This window comes from Thamnophis elegans, chromosome Z (genome assembly GCF_009769535.1).
Source record: "Thamnophis elegans isolate rThaEle1 chromosome Z, rThaEle1.pri, whole genome shotgun sequence".
NCBI lineage: Eukaryota > Metazoa > Chordata > Lepidosauria > Squamata > Colubridae > Thamnophis > Thamnophis elegans.
This window is the reverse complement of record NC_045558.1, coordinates 111855869-111869782: the sequence shown is the minus strand read 5'-3', so window position 1 is coordinate 111869782 and position 13914 is coordinate 111855869. Positions and strand designations below refer to the sequence as shown.

Genomic DNA, 13914 nt, shown 5'->3' with positions numbered 1-13914 from the left:
ACTTGAATGGAGATTTATTCATAATTAGAACATTGCCTTTGTCCTAATAGGAAACAAAAAAGACAAGCACCACATATTTTGAGGTAGTCCTTGTGGATGGAATTATGACAGTTGGAACCTTGGTAATTTCTGATTCTGCTATAGAAAACTGAAAATTATTGGACAGTATCTGTCATTAGATGTGCCATAGGGACACAAATTTTTAAGGATGGGTCTTGCTCAGATTTACTGCATTTTTGTTTAGCCTTGCAAAGGAGCTCTTGCTGTAAACCCAGAGAACTCAAAAGTGAGGGATTAGTAGATTGGAATGAATGAATATGGTGGAATTACTGATAGCAACCAAGTCTAAGGATGGCAAAGTAATGTAAAAATCTAGTATTTGAAATCTAACCATGGAATCAATTCAACAACTAAATTAAAGTTTTCAAAATGACAATAAAGGGGGAAAACACTTTATGAAAAGCAAAAATTGATAACTACCTTAAAATGTAAGGTAGTTAAAATGTAAGGTAGCCAAAGAAAATTATGGACATTTGAGTTTTGGTGATCTTATAGTATTAGTAGTTAGAGTAGTGGAAGAAATAAGACCTATACAAAACTTAGACTACCTTTATAGTGCTCTGAAAATTAAATGAATGGCATTATAATGACATGTGCCTAAAACAGTTACAAGATCTTCATTAGCTACAGTCTATAAGATATGAGGATGACTTTATACTCTACATAGAGTAGCACAATGTGTTTCAACCTGGAGAAATCATAGAATTCATGATAAATAATTCATGTTAAACATGTTAATTTTTTTTTGCACTCTGCAAACCTCCCTCCCCCCAAAAAACAGTTTTTCATGAAAATGGGCCAGTTTTTTTAAGCCATAAATAGCCTTGGTGGGGCTTGCAAAGTGCTCCTGGGGGATGGGAGGCAAAAAGGAGCAAAAATGGCCCGTTTTTCATGAAAACGGGCCTTTTTTGTCAAATAAATTGCATAGAGGCTTATAGAGTAGTGCTGGAGGCTGCTGGGAGGGGGGGGGATGGCCCACTTTTTGCTCCTTTCTGCCCTCCCCAGCCCCAAAAATTCTCTGAAAGCCTCCGTAAGGGTATGCACGACCATTTTGTTGAAGGTTTTGGAGGCAAAAAAATGCTGTATTCAGTGTATAAGATGCACCCAGGTTTTCAGCCTCTTTTTTTTTAGTAAAAAAAGGTGCATCTTATACGACAAAACACAGTATTTTGTTGTGTAACTACTGGCATTCCACTTGGTTTCTGTAGGTTTCCTGATATTTATTTTCTCCTTGTAATTGGGAGAATTATTATCCAGTTCTAGATATGTGGACATACGTAGCCAAGATCAATAACTGATTCCTGCTGGAATGCTGCTATACTGAAAATGCAAAGGGATGCTTCTTGTAGGTATGCTTCTTGGAGTTGAATGTTTTGAATGAGTTCAAATTTGCTGTAACTGCATGGGAATTAGGGTCGAGGACCGATCCATCAGGATGCATTCCCTCCAGCCAGTTCCACTCTGTTACCCAAGCCACCCTGAGGATGATCTGTTATCAACTTCCTACCTCAGAGTTCTCATGGTACCACATTGGCTATTGGTAGCACCATATTGGCTATTGGCGAGTATGGAGCACTGGGTGAGGGTTGACCAGGGGAAATTAGCTTAACATTTTGCACCAGAATCTCCAGATTCCACATGACTTCTCTGCTGTCACTTCTCTCAGTAAAAGAACCTTTTGAACTATGATTTGTTTCAAGAGTCATGCTTTCCTAAGAAGATAGCTGAGAGAAGATAGCTGAAGATAGCTAAGCTCTTCCCCTACATGTGGCATGCATGATAGAGGGTGAGATTTTTAAAAACTGGAGATCAAAGAGAATCAAAATTGATGAAATATTTGCCAGGGAAGTCTGGGCACTTTTATCTTTCAACACTCGCAATTTACTCTGCTGCCATCATTCTGTTAATAATTTGAGGTATTATTATTCTTTGTGATATGCTAACTAATCCTGGAGGAAGCTGTTGTGTTCTTAATGATCAATTAAATTAATGAGGACACAGAAGTCAGTGTTATTCACATTTGCTAACTATGTTAACAAGCACATATAAGTCAGTTTCATTTTGGTGTACAAATCTCTTGAGAGAAATAAAATTAATCAACATTCAGAATAGAAATACCTATGACTGCACATAAATGTTTCACTACATGAAAATTCATGGGACAGCATTGACCCAGTGATAAAAACAGATTTGGAGAGATTTCTACATAGACTTTAAATAATGTATTAACAATTAGTATCTGTGATACAGATAATTGTGATACTGATAATTATGAAGAATGAAAAGCAGTTATAATTTGCAAAACTTTGGACCAAACCTTCATGCATGAACTGAACCTTTATAGCTTAATTAGCAGTGGCAAAGAAATCTCATAATCTATCTTTATACCGACAAAAAAACCTGGTAAATATGATTTTATTTCTCTGTTTTTAAACAAGTTAAATATTATTGTTTAATATGTGCTAACATGGCTTTCAACATTGTTGAAAAAAATACTGTCAATGTTCAAAGGTTCAATAATGTATGTCTCATTTCTGTCTAAACTCTACTACAAACATTGTTTGTATTTGATAGGATATTATTTTTTCAAACTGAATTTTCTTTTTTTCTGATTGTTGGATAACAGGATTTATTAATTTATTCTGCTGATATTTGAGTTCTTTTGATTAAATGTATTTAACACTGATATAATTGTGTGTTTGAATATCAAAATAGCAGTTATGTTGCAGCTTAAGTTCTATCATTTTCTATTCAATACTATGTTATTAAACCATGTTTAATAAACTTGTGTTTATGTATTAGTTTAAAAGCTTTTTGCGCTACTATTTTAGCCTAATTTGGTAGGGAAATTGAAATAAAAACAGTGCCATCATTTACATAAACACATATATACTCAGAGATTATGCAGGGAGGAAATGTGTGTTCTCAAGATTTCCAAGTAAGAGATATAGCAAATTATTTTTAAATTTATTGGATAGATTTACATTTCCTTTCTTCTAGAAACACATGGGAATTCTCCAATTTAACAACACTACCACAAACCAACAAGAGTTCAGACAAATTATGATGGATAAGTTCTTCTGATTTATCTTTCATTGATCAAAATGGACTTAAACCAACTTTGTTCTACCCTTAGCCAATGGTTTTGAATACTACATAATAACACAACTTAAAAGACGAAAGAAGGAAAAATGGCTGATGGTTGGTCCTTTAGTAAAGATGGATAAAAATGGGAAACAGTGTACTCTGATATGACCATCCTACATTTCTTCTTTCCATATTGTGATCATTCCATCCATGTTTTCCGTTTTTTGATCTTTTCTATTCTTACCACATAGTAAAATGCCACCTCCAAAATGTTTATCTAACTGAATCTCTCTTCTTTATTTTCTTGCAGTTATGCCATATTTGTCATAAATAAAACATGGAGAATCAAACCACAGTGCCTTATTTTTGCTTCTGGAATTCTCTAAAAATCGGCATCTGCAGCTTTTGCATTTCTTCTTTTTCTTTGTGTTATATCTAACAACTGTAACAACAAATCTTCTGATCATCTCTGCAGTCATTATCGACCATAGACTGCACAGCCCCATGTACTTCTTTCTCAGGAATTTAGCCCTGCAGGATCTGGGCATTGCTTCAGTCACTGTCCCCAAATCCATGATCAATTCTCTCATGAACACCAGACACATCTCATACTTTGGTTGTGTCACTCAATATTTTCTCTTTCTCTCTTTTGAAGCCTCTGATTTCTCACTCCTGACAATCATGGCATATGATCGATATGTTGCCATTTGCCATCCATTGCATTATGAGATGGTGATGAGTTGGAAATACTGTACTGAGATAGTAATTGTAGTGTGGGTTATAGGTATTCTCTACGGAATGTTGCATACCACTGGTACTTTTTCCATCCTTTTTTGTTCTAATGTGGTCAACCAATTCTTCTGTGAAATTCCAGAGATGCTAAAACTATCTTGCTCTGGCATAAATCTACTTGAGGTTGGAATTCTCGTGGCCAGTATCATTGCTGTAGTAGGTTGTTTTACTTTTATAATTGTATCTTATGCAGTGATCTTCAAGGCAGTGTTAAGAATCCCTTCTGAAAAGGGAAGGCAAAAAGCCTTATCCACTTGTATTCCCCATCTTACGGTAGTGTTTATGTTAGTATTAAGTGGAAGCATCGCCTATCTGAGACCTTCTTCTAACACTCCATCTTACTTAGATATTGGATTGACTGTTCTGTATGCTCTCCTTCCACCCCTGTTCAATCCAATCATCTATAGCATGAGAAACAAGAATATCAAATATGTCATTTCTCAAATTTGGAGGTTTTGATAAATTATTTTAATGTTATTTATATTTATATTTTTTTCATTATTTTCTTCTCTTAATAAAGTAATAAAAGTGGGAATGGATATTTGGAATGGAGGCAAATCCAACATCAAACAGGAGAACCATAGAACTCAAGATGTTATTTGCAAAAATCCTGCATCCCTAATTATTGTCAATTTAGTTGTCTTGTCAAAGAATTACGCATGTGCAAGGAAGGAAGATGACTGCCTGAACTCCATCGCTCAGGTTTTGAGAAAGAAAAACAACCAAAATACATGGAACCAAAGCCTAGAAATTGCAGGAAAGGGATTGCTGTGCAGGACCAACATCAAGGGGGGTTCGGAGAGGCAGCTACCTGGAGGAGCGCTGCTTTCAGGCAGCTCTCAGACAGTGCTGCTGCCCTCGGTGACTCCTGCTCCAATAACTGCAATCTCGGCCCCATTGCCACGGGGAGCCATAGGGCCTATGCCGGGCTGTGTCGATACACCAGTGCGCTGTGCTCTGCTGTGCCTCGGGGGGGGGGGACGGTGAGTTTGTGGTGATGTGTTTCGGGACTGGGCGGCTGGCTTCTTTTGCTGCCACCACTGCTGTTGCAGGCACCCCCCTCCTCTTCTTCTTCCACCATGGCCTCTCTGCCTCTCTGCCACTACCGCTGCGGGGCTTCTTTCTACCCAACATTTTGGCTGCTGCGGCCTCGGCTTCTTAGACCCTGCACTCAGCCTCTTTCCCTGTTGCTGCTGCCATCCGCTGCTCTCCTGGGCATGCCTCCTCAGACGGCGCTCTCTCTCCAACCACCTCGCTCTTGGTGTCGCCATTTTGGGGAGTCGGTGTGCCCGGAGATCAAACGACCGTCCTCCTCCATTGCCGCCATCCCTGGCTCCGGATGTGGCCTCACTTTCTTCTTCTCTTCTGCTTCGATCTCTTGGACAACACCACCGCAAGGGACTTTTTCTGTTCGCTGCTTTGGCTGCTGCAACGGCTATGGAGATCTTTTGTCATGCAGGTAGTTTTGCGTTTTGCCCCATGTCATATGCAGAAGGAGACGACGGGAGACGAAGAAGATGCAGACGGGGATTCAGTGCCCCTTCCAACTGGCGCCTACCCCCCCCCAGCCGCCTCCGCCTCAGACTTTCGGACTTTTTGCATTTTTTCCGGGCCTCGCAGGAGGGAAAAGAGAGAACGAGGAACTTTTTCCTCCCAAATCGCTATTGGTGCCAGCCACTTCGAACTTGAGCTAACCGCCTTTGCGGAATTAAGAACTGTGTTTTTAGCCTGTGTGTTGAGTGCATGAATGTATGAATGAAGAGAGAATGTACCCACTTTTTAAATTAACTAATTTATTATATTATTGTATTCTTTTTAATGATTATTGTGGGGTGTGTATGAAGAGAGTGTTTGTGTGGTACATATGACAGGACTGAGAGTGCGACCTGGAGCCCTCTCCACTGAGTACAGAAGCAGAAGTGGATGGGGGCCCAGATCTGTCTCCTGTCCTAGAATGAATGGTATATGCAGCCTGCCGGGAAGAATGGGGGCCATGGGAGGGGGGAGGGTCTATGGGGATGGGGGAGGGTTGGAGCATTTCGGTTACAACTGGGAGGAGCAGATATGACAGGAGCTGTAGGGCTAGCCATTACCAGGGAAGAAGGACTCACTACATCACAGCAATGCCTTGTTACGGCCCCTCAAGCTCAACTCAAGAACCTGGTGACAGAGGAAATCAGGGCCCTGGTCTCAGGTTGCTGTTGCTAAATGCCAGGTCTGTGGTAAATAAAGCTCCCCTCGTCCGGGACTTAATATTAGCATGTATAACTGGCATGTATAACTGAAACCTGGCTGGGCCAAGAGATGTGCCCAGAAGGGTTCCAGGTGCTCCAACAACTGCAACACCACAGAAGAGTGGGTGAGTGGAAGTTATTATCCGAAGGTCGTTAGTTCCTAGCAGGATCCCTACCCCAGAGATTGTGGGGTGTGAGTCTCTCCTCTTGAAGTTGGACCTAGGGGTTCAATTAGGTTTGTTCCTGACGTACCTACCTCCCAGCTGCATCACAACAGCCCTGCCTACGCTCCTAGAGACAGTAGCCAGATTGGCGATGGAGTTCCCCAGACTAATGGTACTGGGGCACTTTAATCTGCCATCCCTGGGTGAACAGTCTGACGGGGCACAGGAGTTCATGGCTTCCATGACAACCATGGACTTGACCCAAGTAGTTCAGGGTCCAACTCAAAGAGCGGGACACACACTCGACCTTGTATTTATCTTGGGGCAGTGGAGATGTGATCTTAAATTAAGGGGAATAGAGATCTTGCCCTTGTCATGGTCAGATCACTCCTTGCTGAGGCTTAACTTTAGGATACCACTCCCCCATTGCAGAGAGGTGGAGCCAATTAAGTGGTTCCACCCCAGGCACCTGATGGACCCGTTGGGATTTTAGAAGGATCTTGGAGAGATACCTGACTCCTTTGCCCACAATCTGGCAGAGTCCTTGGTCGCCACCTGGAATGCTGCGGCGGCTGAGGCACTGGATCGGATTGCGCCTTTGAGGCCTCTCCATGGCAGTGGATCCAGGAGGGCACTTGGTTTACCGAAGAACTCCGGGAGATGAAGCGCCAAAAGAGACATCTAGAGCTGGACAGCTAGTAACTCCGAATCTGTCCGGACACTATTAAGAGCCTTTATCAGGACTTATTTAGTGGCGATACGGGCGGCAAAATGTGTACATTTTTCTGCTCTTATTGCGTTCACGGAATCTTGCCCAGCCGCCCTGTTTAGGGTAACCCGCTCCCTCTTGAAAGGTGAGGAGGCGGGGGAACCCCTACAGGGAAGAGCTGAGAAGTTCGTTCAGTTTCTGTCAGTTAAAATCACTCAGATTCGGGCAGACCTGGACTCCACTTGGGCAGTGCCAATGGAGATGCCAAGGAATAGTCTTGATCAGATTTGCTGGAATGAGTTTGAGCTTGTCACTCCTGAGGAAGTGGACAAGGCCATGGAAGTGATGAGTGCCTCCACCTGTTTACTGGACCCGTTCCCCTCCCGGCTGGTTTCGACCAGCAGAGAGGTAACATGAGGCTGGCTCCAGATGATTACAAATGCGTCTTTACAGGAGAGATCTTTCCCGCAACCTTTAAAGGAAGCAGTGGTAAGACCCCTCATCAAGAAGCCTTCTCTGGACCCAGATATTCTTAAGAACTTCTGTCCTGTCTCCAACCTTCCTTTTTTGGGGAAGTTTGTTGAGAAGGTGGTGGTGCTTTAACGCCGATGGTCCTTGAATGAAGTGGATTACCTAGATTCCTTTCAATCTGGTTTCAGGCATGGGTACAGCACTGAAACCGCTTTGGTCACACTGACTGATGATCTCTGGTGGGCCAGGGATAGGGGACATTCCTCTATCCTAGTGCTCCTTGATCTCTCCGCAGCCTTCTATACCATTGATCATGGTATCCTTCTGCGATGGCTGGAAGATGTGGGAGCGAGAGGCACCATTTTACGGTGGTTCTCCTCTTACCTCTCCGACAGGTCGCAGTTGGTGTTGGTCGGGGGCAAAGGTCGACCCCTAGGCCCCTTAAATGTGGTGTGCTGGAGGGTTCAGTCTTGTTCCCCCTCCTATTTAACATCTACATGAAGCCGCTGGGTGAGATCATTCGACAGCATGGGGTTAAATACCATCAATATGCAGATGATACACAATTGTATCTCTCTACCACATGCCAGAGAGGGCCTGCAACTTGGGGGTCCTCCTGGATCCACAGCTGACATTGGAACACCATCTGTGGGCTGTGACCAGGGGGGCTCGAAGTGACCAGAATCAATGCCATATGAGATGAAAGCACTGAGGAATTCGTTGAGGAGTTTGAGGATGTCTTAGGCAACGGTCTAGGTAAATATGAGACTCCAATATCTTTTAACTTGGACCCCAACGTAGCCCCCATCAGGTTAAAACCCAGGAGATTATCTTTCGCTCTCTGTCCTAAAATTAATTTGGAACTAGACACATTGATTGGCCAGGGAATCCTAGAGCCAGTAGATCACGCACAGTGGGAGACACCAATACTGACACCTATCAAGCCTGATGGGTCTGTCGGCAACTGCATGGATTACAAGTGCGCGATAAACAAAGGTTTGCAGCAAAGTGCTTATACCCATTGTACAGCATTTACTGCACTCATTAGGCCCCAGAAAAGTTTTTGCAAAATTAGATATGGTGCAGACATTCCAGTAGTTGTCTATAGATGGTGCCACGGCAGAGGCCCAAGCCATCATGATGCACAGGAGTGCATTCAAATGCACCCGCCTTCAATTCGGAGTTAGTATCGCCCCTGGACTGTTCCAAAGCATCATGAATTGGCTTTTGCAGGGGTTTCCAGGAGTCGTCCCCTATTTTGATGACATATTGGTATTGGCTGCAAATAAGGCACAATTATTTAAAAGATTGGGAACTGTTCTGGCCAGAATCAGAGACAAAGGCCTCTGCCTCAAAAAAGAAAAATGCCAAATTAATGTGCCAAGGGTTGAATTCCTAAGGTACCTCATTGACAGCTCTGGGATTCACCCGACCAACAAAAAAATTAAGGCAATCCAGGATGCCCCTACACCTCATAATCAGACCGAACTGCAGGTGTACCTCAGGCTCTTTAACTTCTAAAGAGTTTTTCTCAAGTAGAAAGCCATGATTGCTAAGCTTTTGCATCGGCTTCTCAGCAAACACGCCAAGTGGTCCTGGGGCAGAGCTGAAGCAGCTGCATTTGTCACGGTGAAGAAACTGCTGTCAGCGGACACGTTTTTGGTCCAATATAGCCAGACCCTGCCACTTGTCATAACATGTGACCTTCCCCATTTGGCATACGAGCTGTCCTCAGCAAATGCATGCCCAATGGAACCGAGGTATCCATCGCCTACTACTCACGAACATTGTCTGCTGCTGAACGAGGCTCTAGCTGCAGTCACCGGTGTGAAATTTTTCCACGAGTATGTCTATGGCCCTGACTTTGAACTTATCATGGACTACAAACCATTGCTGGGATTGCTGCCTGGGGACCGGCCTACCCTTGCATCTTTGTCACCACGAATGACCAGATGTACATTTTTCCTGGCGGCCTACAGTTATTGCCTTGTCCATCAAGCTGGCTCTACCTTGGGATATGCCAACACCTTGAGTCGATGGCCATTGCCTGAACTGCTTGCAGACCATACCCCTGAGACGCCAATCCTCCTCATTGACTGTCTTGAGGCTGGTCCTATCTCATTTTGTGATGTTGCCCGCCACTCAGCAAAAGACTTTACATTCCGACAGGTTTTGAACTGGGTGTGGAGTGGGTGGCCCAAGGGGCCTGTGGGGTCTGAATTTAAAATGTTTTACTGCAAAGGTAATGGACTGTCAGTAATAAATGGTTGTTTACTGTGGGGGGATTGGGTCCTTGTTCCACCCAAATTGTGCATTGCAGTATTAGAGGCCTTGCACATAGGGGATCCTGGAATTGTCAGGATGAAATATTTGGCCAGGAGTTATATGTGGTGGCCTAACATGGACAGTTACATAGAAGAATGGGTGGCTACCTGTACACCATGCCAGGAAGCTAGACCAGCTCCCCAGAGGCACCCGCTAAGCAGTGGGGGTGACCTCAAGCACCATGGTCTAGGGTGCACATAGATTTTGCTGGTCCTGTTCATGGCCAGACCTTTATGGTAGTTGTGGACATCTACTTGGAATGCCTAGAAATAGTCCTCATGACCTCTACCATGGCAGAAGCAGTCATCAAGGCACTACAAAGACTTTTCTCCACTCATGGCCTGCCCAATGTTTTGGTTTCTGACAACTGGCCCCAATTTACGGCCATACAATTCAAGACCTATTTAGCAGCACACGGAATCAGACATGCCCTGGTCACTTGTTTCCATCCAGCTTCCAATGGTCAGGCGGAGAGAATGGTGAGATCTGCCAAAGAAGCCCTATCCAGGATGGGCCCAGGAGATTGGCAAACATGGGTTGATCAATTCCTCCTCAAACGGCACATCATGCCAAGTGCTTCCACTTGTAGAAGCCCTTACAAGCTTCTAATGGGTCGCCAGCTAAGGTCCCACTTTGACCACCTATACCCAAACTACTCTGCCTCATCTCCCCCAGATTTGACCAGCAAAATAAGAAACTTTAGCATAGGGGGTCAGGTTTATGCCAACAACTATGCTGGGGGAACTCTTTGGATTCCTGCTACAGTAATAGGCATCACCATACCTCGATATTACCTATTAGAGCTCAAGGACAGTTGAAATTGGAGATGGCACATTGACCAACTCTGTGGCTACATCTCCAACTCCAGTCTTAGGCAACAAGAGGTAACCCCTGCAAGAGTTAGCCAAAGCCCTACACAAAAGGAGCACAAATTCACTCCTTCCATGGATAACTGAACTCCGAAGGTACAGGGGCACTTATCTGTAATTGTTGCAGGCCTAAAGCAAGTTCGGAGTAACCCGGCTCCAGACACTCCAGCCGTGGCTTGTGAGAAGTTCCAGGAGCTTCCACCAAGTGAAGCCGTGAAAACAACAGGTCCCACCAACTGAACTGCGCAGGTCTGGGTGAGCCACCAGAAAGCTCGCCTACCTGCGTGGCTACATCACAAGTCGGTTGAGCCCATCTAAGAGGAGAGGGGTGTTAGATACCAGAAACATTGGTAATGGTTTACACAAAGGTCCTCTGTTCTGGCGGGAACAGAGATTCAATTGATTGGTCGAAGGGTCTGACAGCTCCCTATAAAAGGGGTGCTGTCAGACTGAACCTTCGCTGGATTGTACATAGTTGACTTGTGCTAATAAAGAGCTGTTTGTTACTCTGAAGCCTGGAGTGCATTCTCCCGATCTAACATTTTCCAAAGTATTTCTTTCCTTTGGAGGGGGCGGGGATTCCCATAGTTAACACTAATGGCAAATTTTTAGTAACACATTTGATAAAGGCATATATACAATACAAGAAAAGACAAGTTAGTTAGCCAAAGCAACAGTTCTACTAAACCCATATTGAAAGTAGTACAGAGTTCACCCTAAATAGCCCTCAATTTAATATCTTATAGTAGTTTACCACTAGCATCCCAATCTATTTAGTTTTATTACATAGGTCTGCGACTAAAAAGCTGTTTGATTATATTTTTAGTATTTTTTTTATTTAGTATTTTATTAATATTTATAGGCCGCCCTTTTCCCCGCGGGGACTCAGGGCGGCTTACATAAAATAGGGAGGGGGGTGTAAACAATAAACATAAAACAATACATAAGAGTAAAATAGTACACAACATTCATTCTTCATTCGGGTGGGGACAGATTGTGATCTTATCCCCAGGCCTGACGGGATAGCCAGGTCTTGAGGGCTGTGCGGAAGGTCTGGACGGTGGTGAGGGTACGAATCTCCACGGGGAGATCGTTCCAAAGGGTCGGAGCTGCTACTGAAAAGGCCCTCCTCCGTGTAGTTGCCAGTCGACACTGACTGGCGGATGGTATTCGGAGGAGGCCCAATCTATGTGATCTTATAGGTCGTAGGGAGGTAATTGGCAGGAGGCGGTCTCTCATATTTATTTAATTTCCATGTGTTTTGGTGTGCTGAAAACAAATAAAATATTATAAAAACTCCTAGACATCATGATTTGCCACAACATGCAAAATTGTCTTCAAATTTATCATTTTTTAATTTTTTGGTATTTTTTTATATTATGGGTTTTTAACCAAATTTAAAGCCCAAATTACTATTAGTTGATTCACATAAGTGCATTTCAGATATAAAATGCCAAAAAAATCTTAAAGGATTTCTCTGAGTTATATAAAATAGATATAGCACTGTAAATCTGATGGTCAGCAATATATACATAAGCTAAGCAAGTTTTAAGTCTGTGCTTCTAATGGTAGAAGGGGTTAATCTTTCCAAAGAATCCAATGGGAGGAAGACCCAGGGCAGATAGCAGGATCTCCGGTCAGTGCAGGGGGTATGGGCAGCACTGTGACGTCTCGTATACAGACACAGAACTGCTCTCTCCTGCATGCTACACTTGTGCACGAATCATCATCAGGTTCTTATTTCTAGGCTGTTCACAATTTTTCATCACAATCATGTTAGCTTATCATTCTTCAACCATTATGTTATGGCTCCGCAAAAGTGTATTAATTCGCCAGACATTTCTGTTTCATCTGTGGTGAATATACAGTGTTGAAGCCACAGCAGAATATTACAGACTTTGTGAAAAAAGTATACCTTGCATAATTTGGACTAAAAATTGGAGATCAAGATAAAGCTTGGGTGCCTCATAAAGTGTGCAAACAGTGTGTTGAGGACTTCCGAAACTGGTTCAAGGGTAAGAAAAAATCTTTCCGTTATGGGATTCCTATGGTATGGCAAGAGCAAAAGAAGTGATGACTGTTACTCTTGTACATGTGATGTGAAAGGGTTTAATTCCAAATGGAAGCATTCCATTTCATACCCCAATCTTCACTCAGCAATTTTTCCCATCCCCCATGGCACAGATATACCAGTACCCAAGCCCCCTGCTACCTTGGAAGAGATACATAGCTCCAATGAAGGTGAAGTCATACCTGAACCAGATGACAAATCAAGGAGAGAGAGAGAGAGAGAGAGAGAGAGAGAGAGAGAGAGAGAGAGAGAGACAGACAGACAGACAGACAGACAGACAGACAGACAGACCTAGCCAAGGTCAGGCTCTTCCCCTGTTTGTGGCATGCAGAATAGAGGGTGAGATATTTTTTAAGGTAGGGAATCACAAAGGATTAAATATATATTCAGAGATTTCTTCTCACTTGAATGTCTTTCACCTCTCACAATTTACACTGCAGCCCTCATTTTGTTAATAATCTGAAATATTATTATTATTGCATGTGATATTATAACTGGTCCTGGAGGAAGCTATAGGGTTCTTAATCGCCAATTATATTAATAAGCATACATGTCTGTTTTATTTATATTTGCTAAATGTGTCAATAAGCACACAGAAGTCATTTCTAAGTTGGTACACAAGTCTCTTAAGAGAAATAAAACAAAATTGATAAACATTCCATAAGAAATATCCATGACTACAGACAGATGTTTCACTACATGAAAATTAGTAGAACAGCATTGACAGTGGTCGAGAGAGATTTGGAGAAATTTCTGTGTAGACTTTAAACAATGAGTTAAATGCATATTTAACAGTGTACCTTTTCCATATGATAATTATGAAGAATAAAAAATAGTTATAATCAGCAGAAATTTGGAACAAACCTTCATGCATGAACTGATCACTAATAAAAGTATGAGTGTTGACAAAGTTATCTCATCATCTATTTGTATATCAGTAAAAAAAAATGCATGGCAAGATTCCTATATCTCTTTTTATTTCTCTGTTTTTAAACAAGTTTAATATCATTGCTGACAATGAGTTTGGCATTTGACACTTGAAAAGAAATGCTGAGATGTCAGAGTTCAATGGTACAATAGGTTATGTCTGTTATTTTCTGTCCAAATTCCACTATGGACATTATTGGTTTAC

The 13914-nt window shown here is 42.6% G+C and overlaps 1 protein-coding gene across 1 annotated transcript; it reads left to right on the top strand.

The window, feature by feature from the left end:
* The first annotated feature begins 3498 nt into the window (after positions 1-3498).
* On the top strand, positions 3499-4398 carry LOC116520338 (olfactory receptor 14A16-like). Its single transcript, XM_032234499.1, has one exon. It carries the CDS (start codon positions 3652-3654, stop codon positions 4396-4398), a length of 747 nt encoding a protein of 248 aa, XP_032090390.1. The 5' UTR covers positions 3499-3651.
* The last annotated feature ends 9516 nt before the right edge of the window (positions 4399-13914 follow it).

Bases quoted from the DNA above. Each gene is read 5' to 3' on its own strand.
- LOC116520338 (XM_032234499.1), top strand. From the start codon at position 3,652: ATGTACTTCTTTCTCAGGAATTTAGCCCTGCAGGATCTGGGCATTGCT.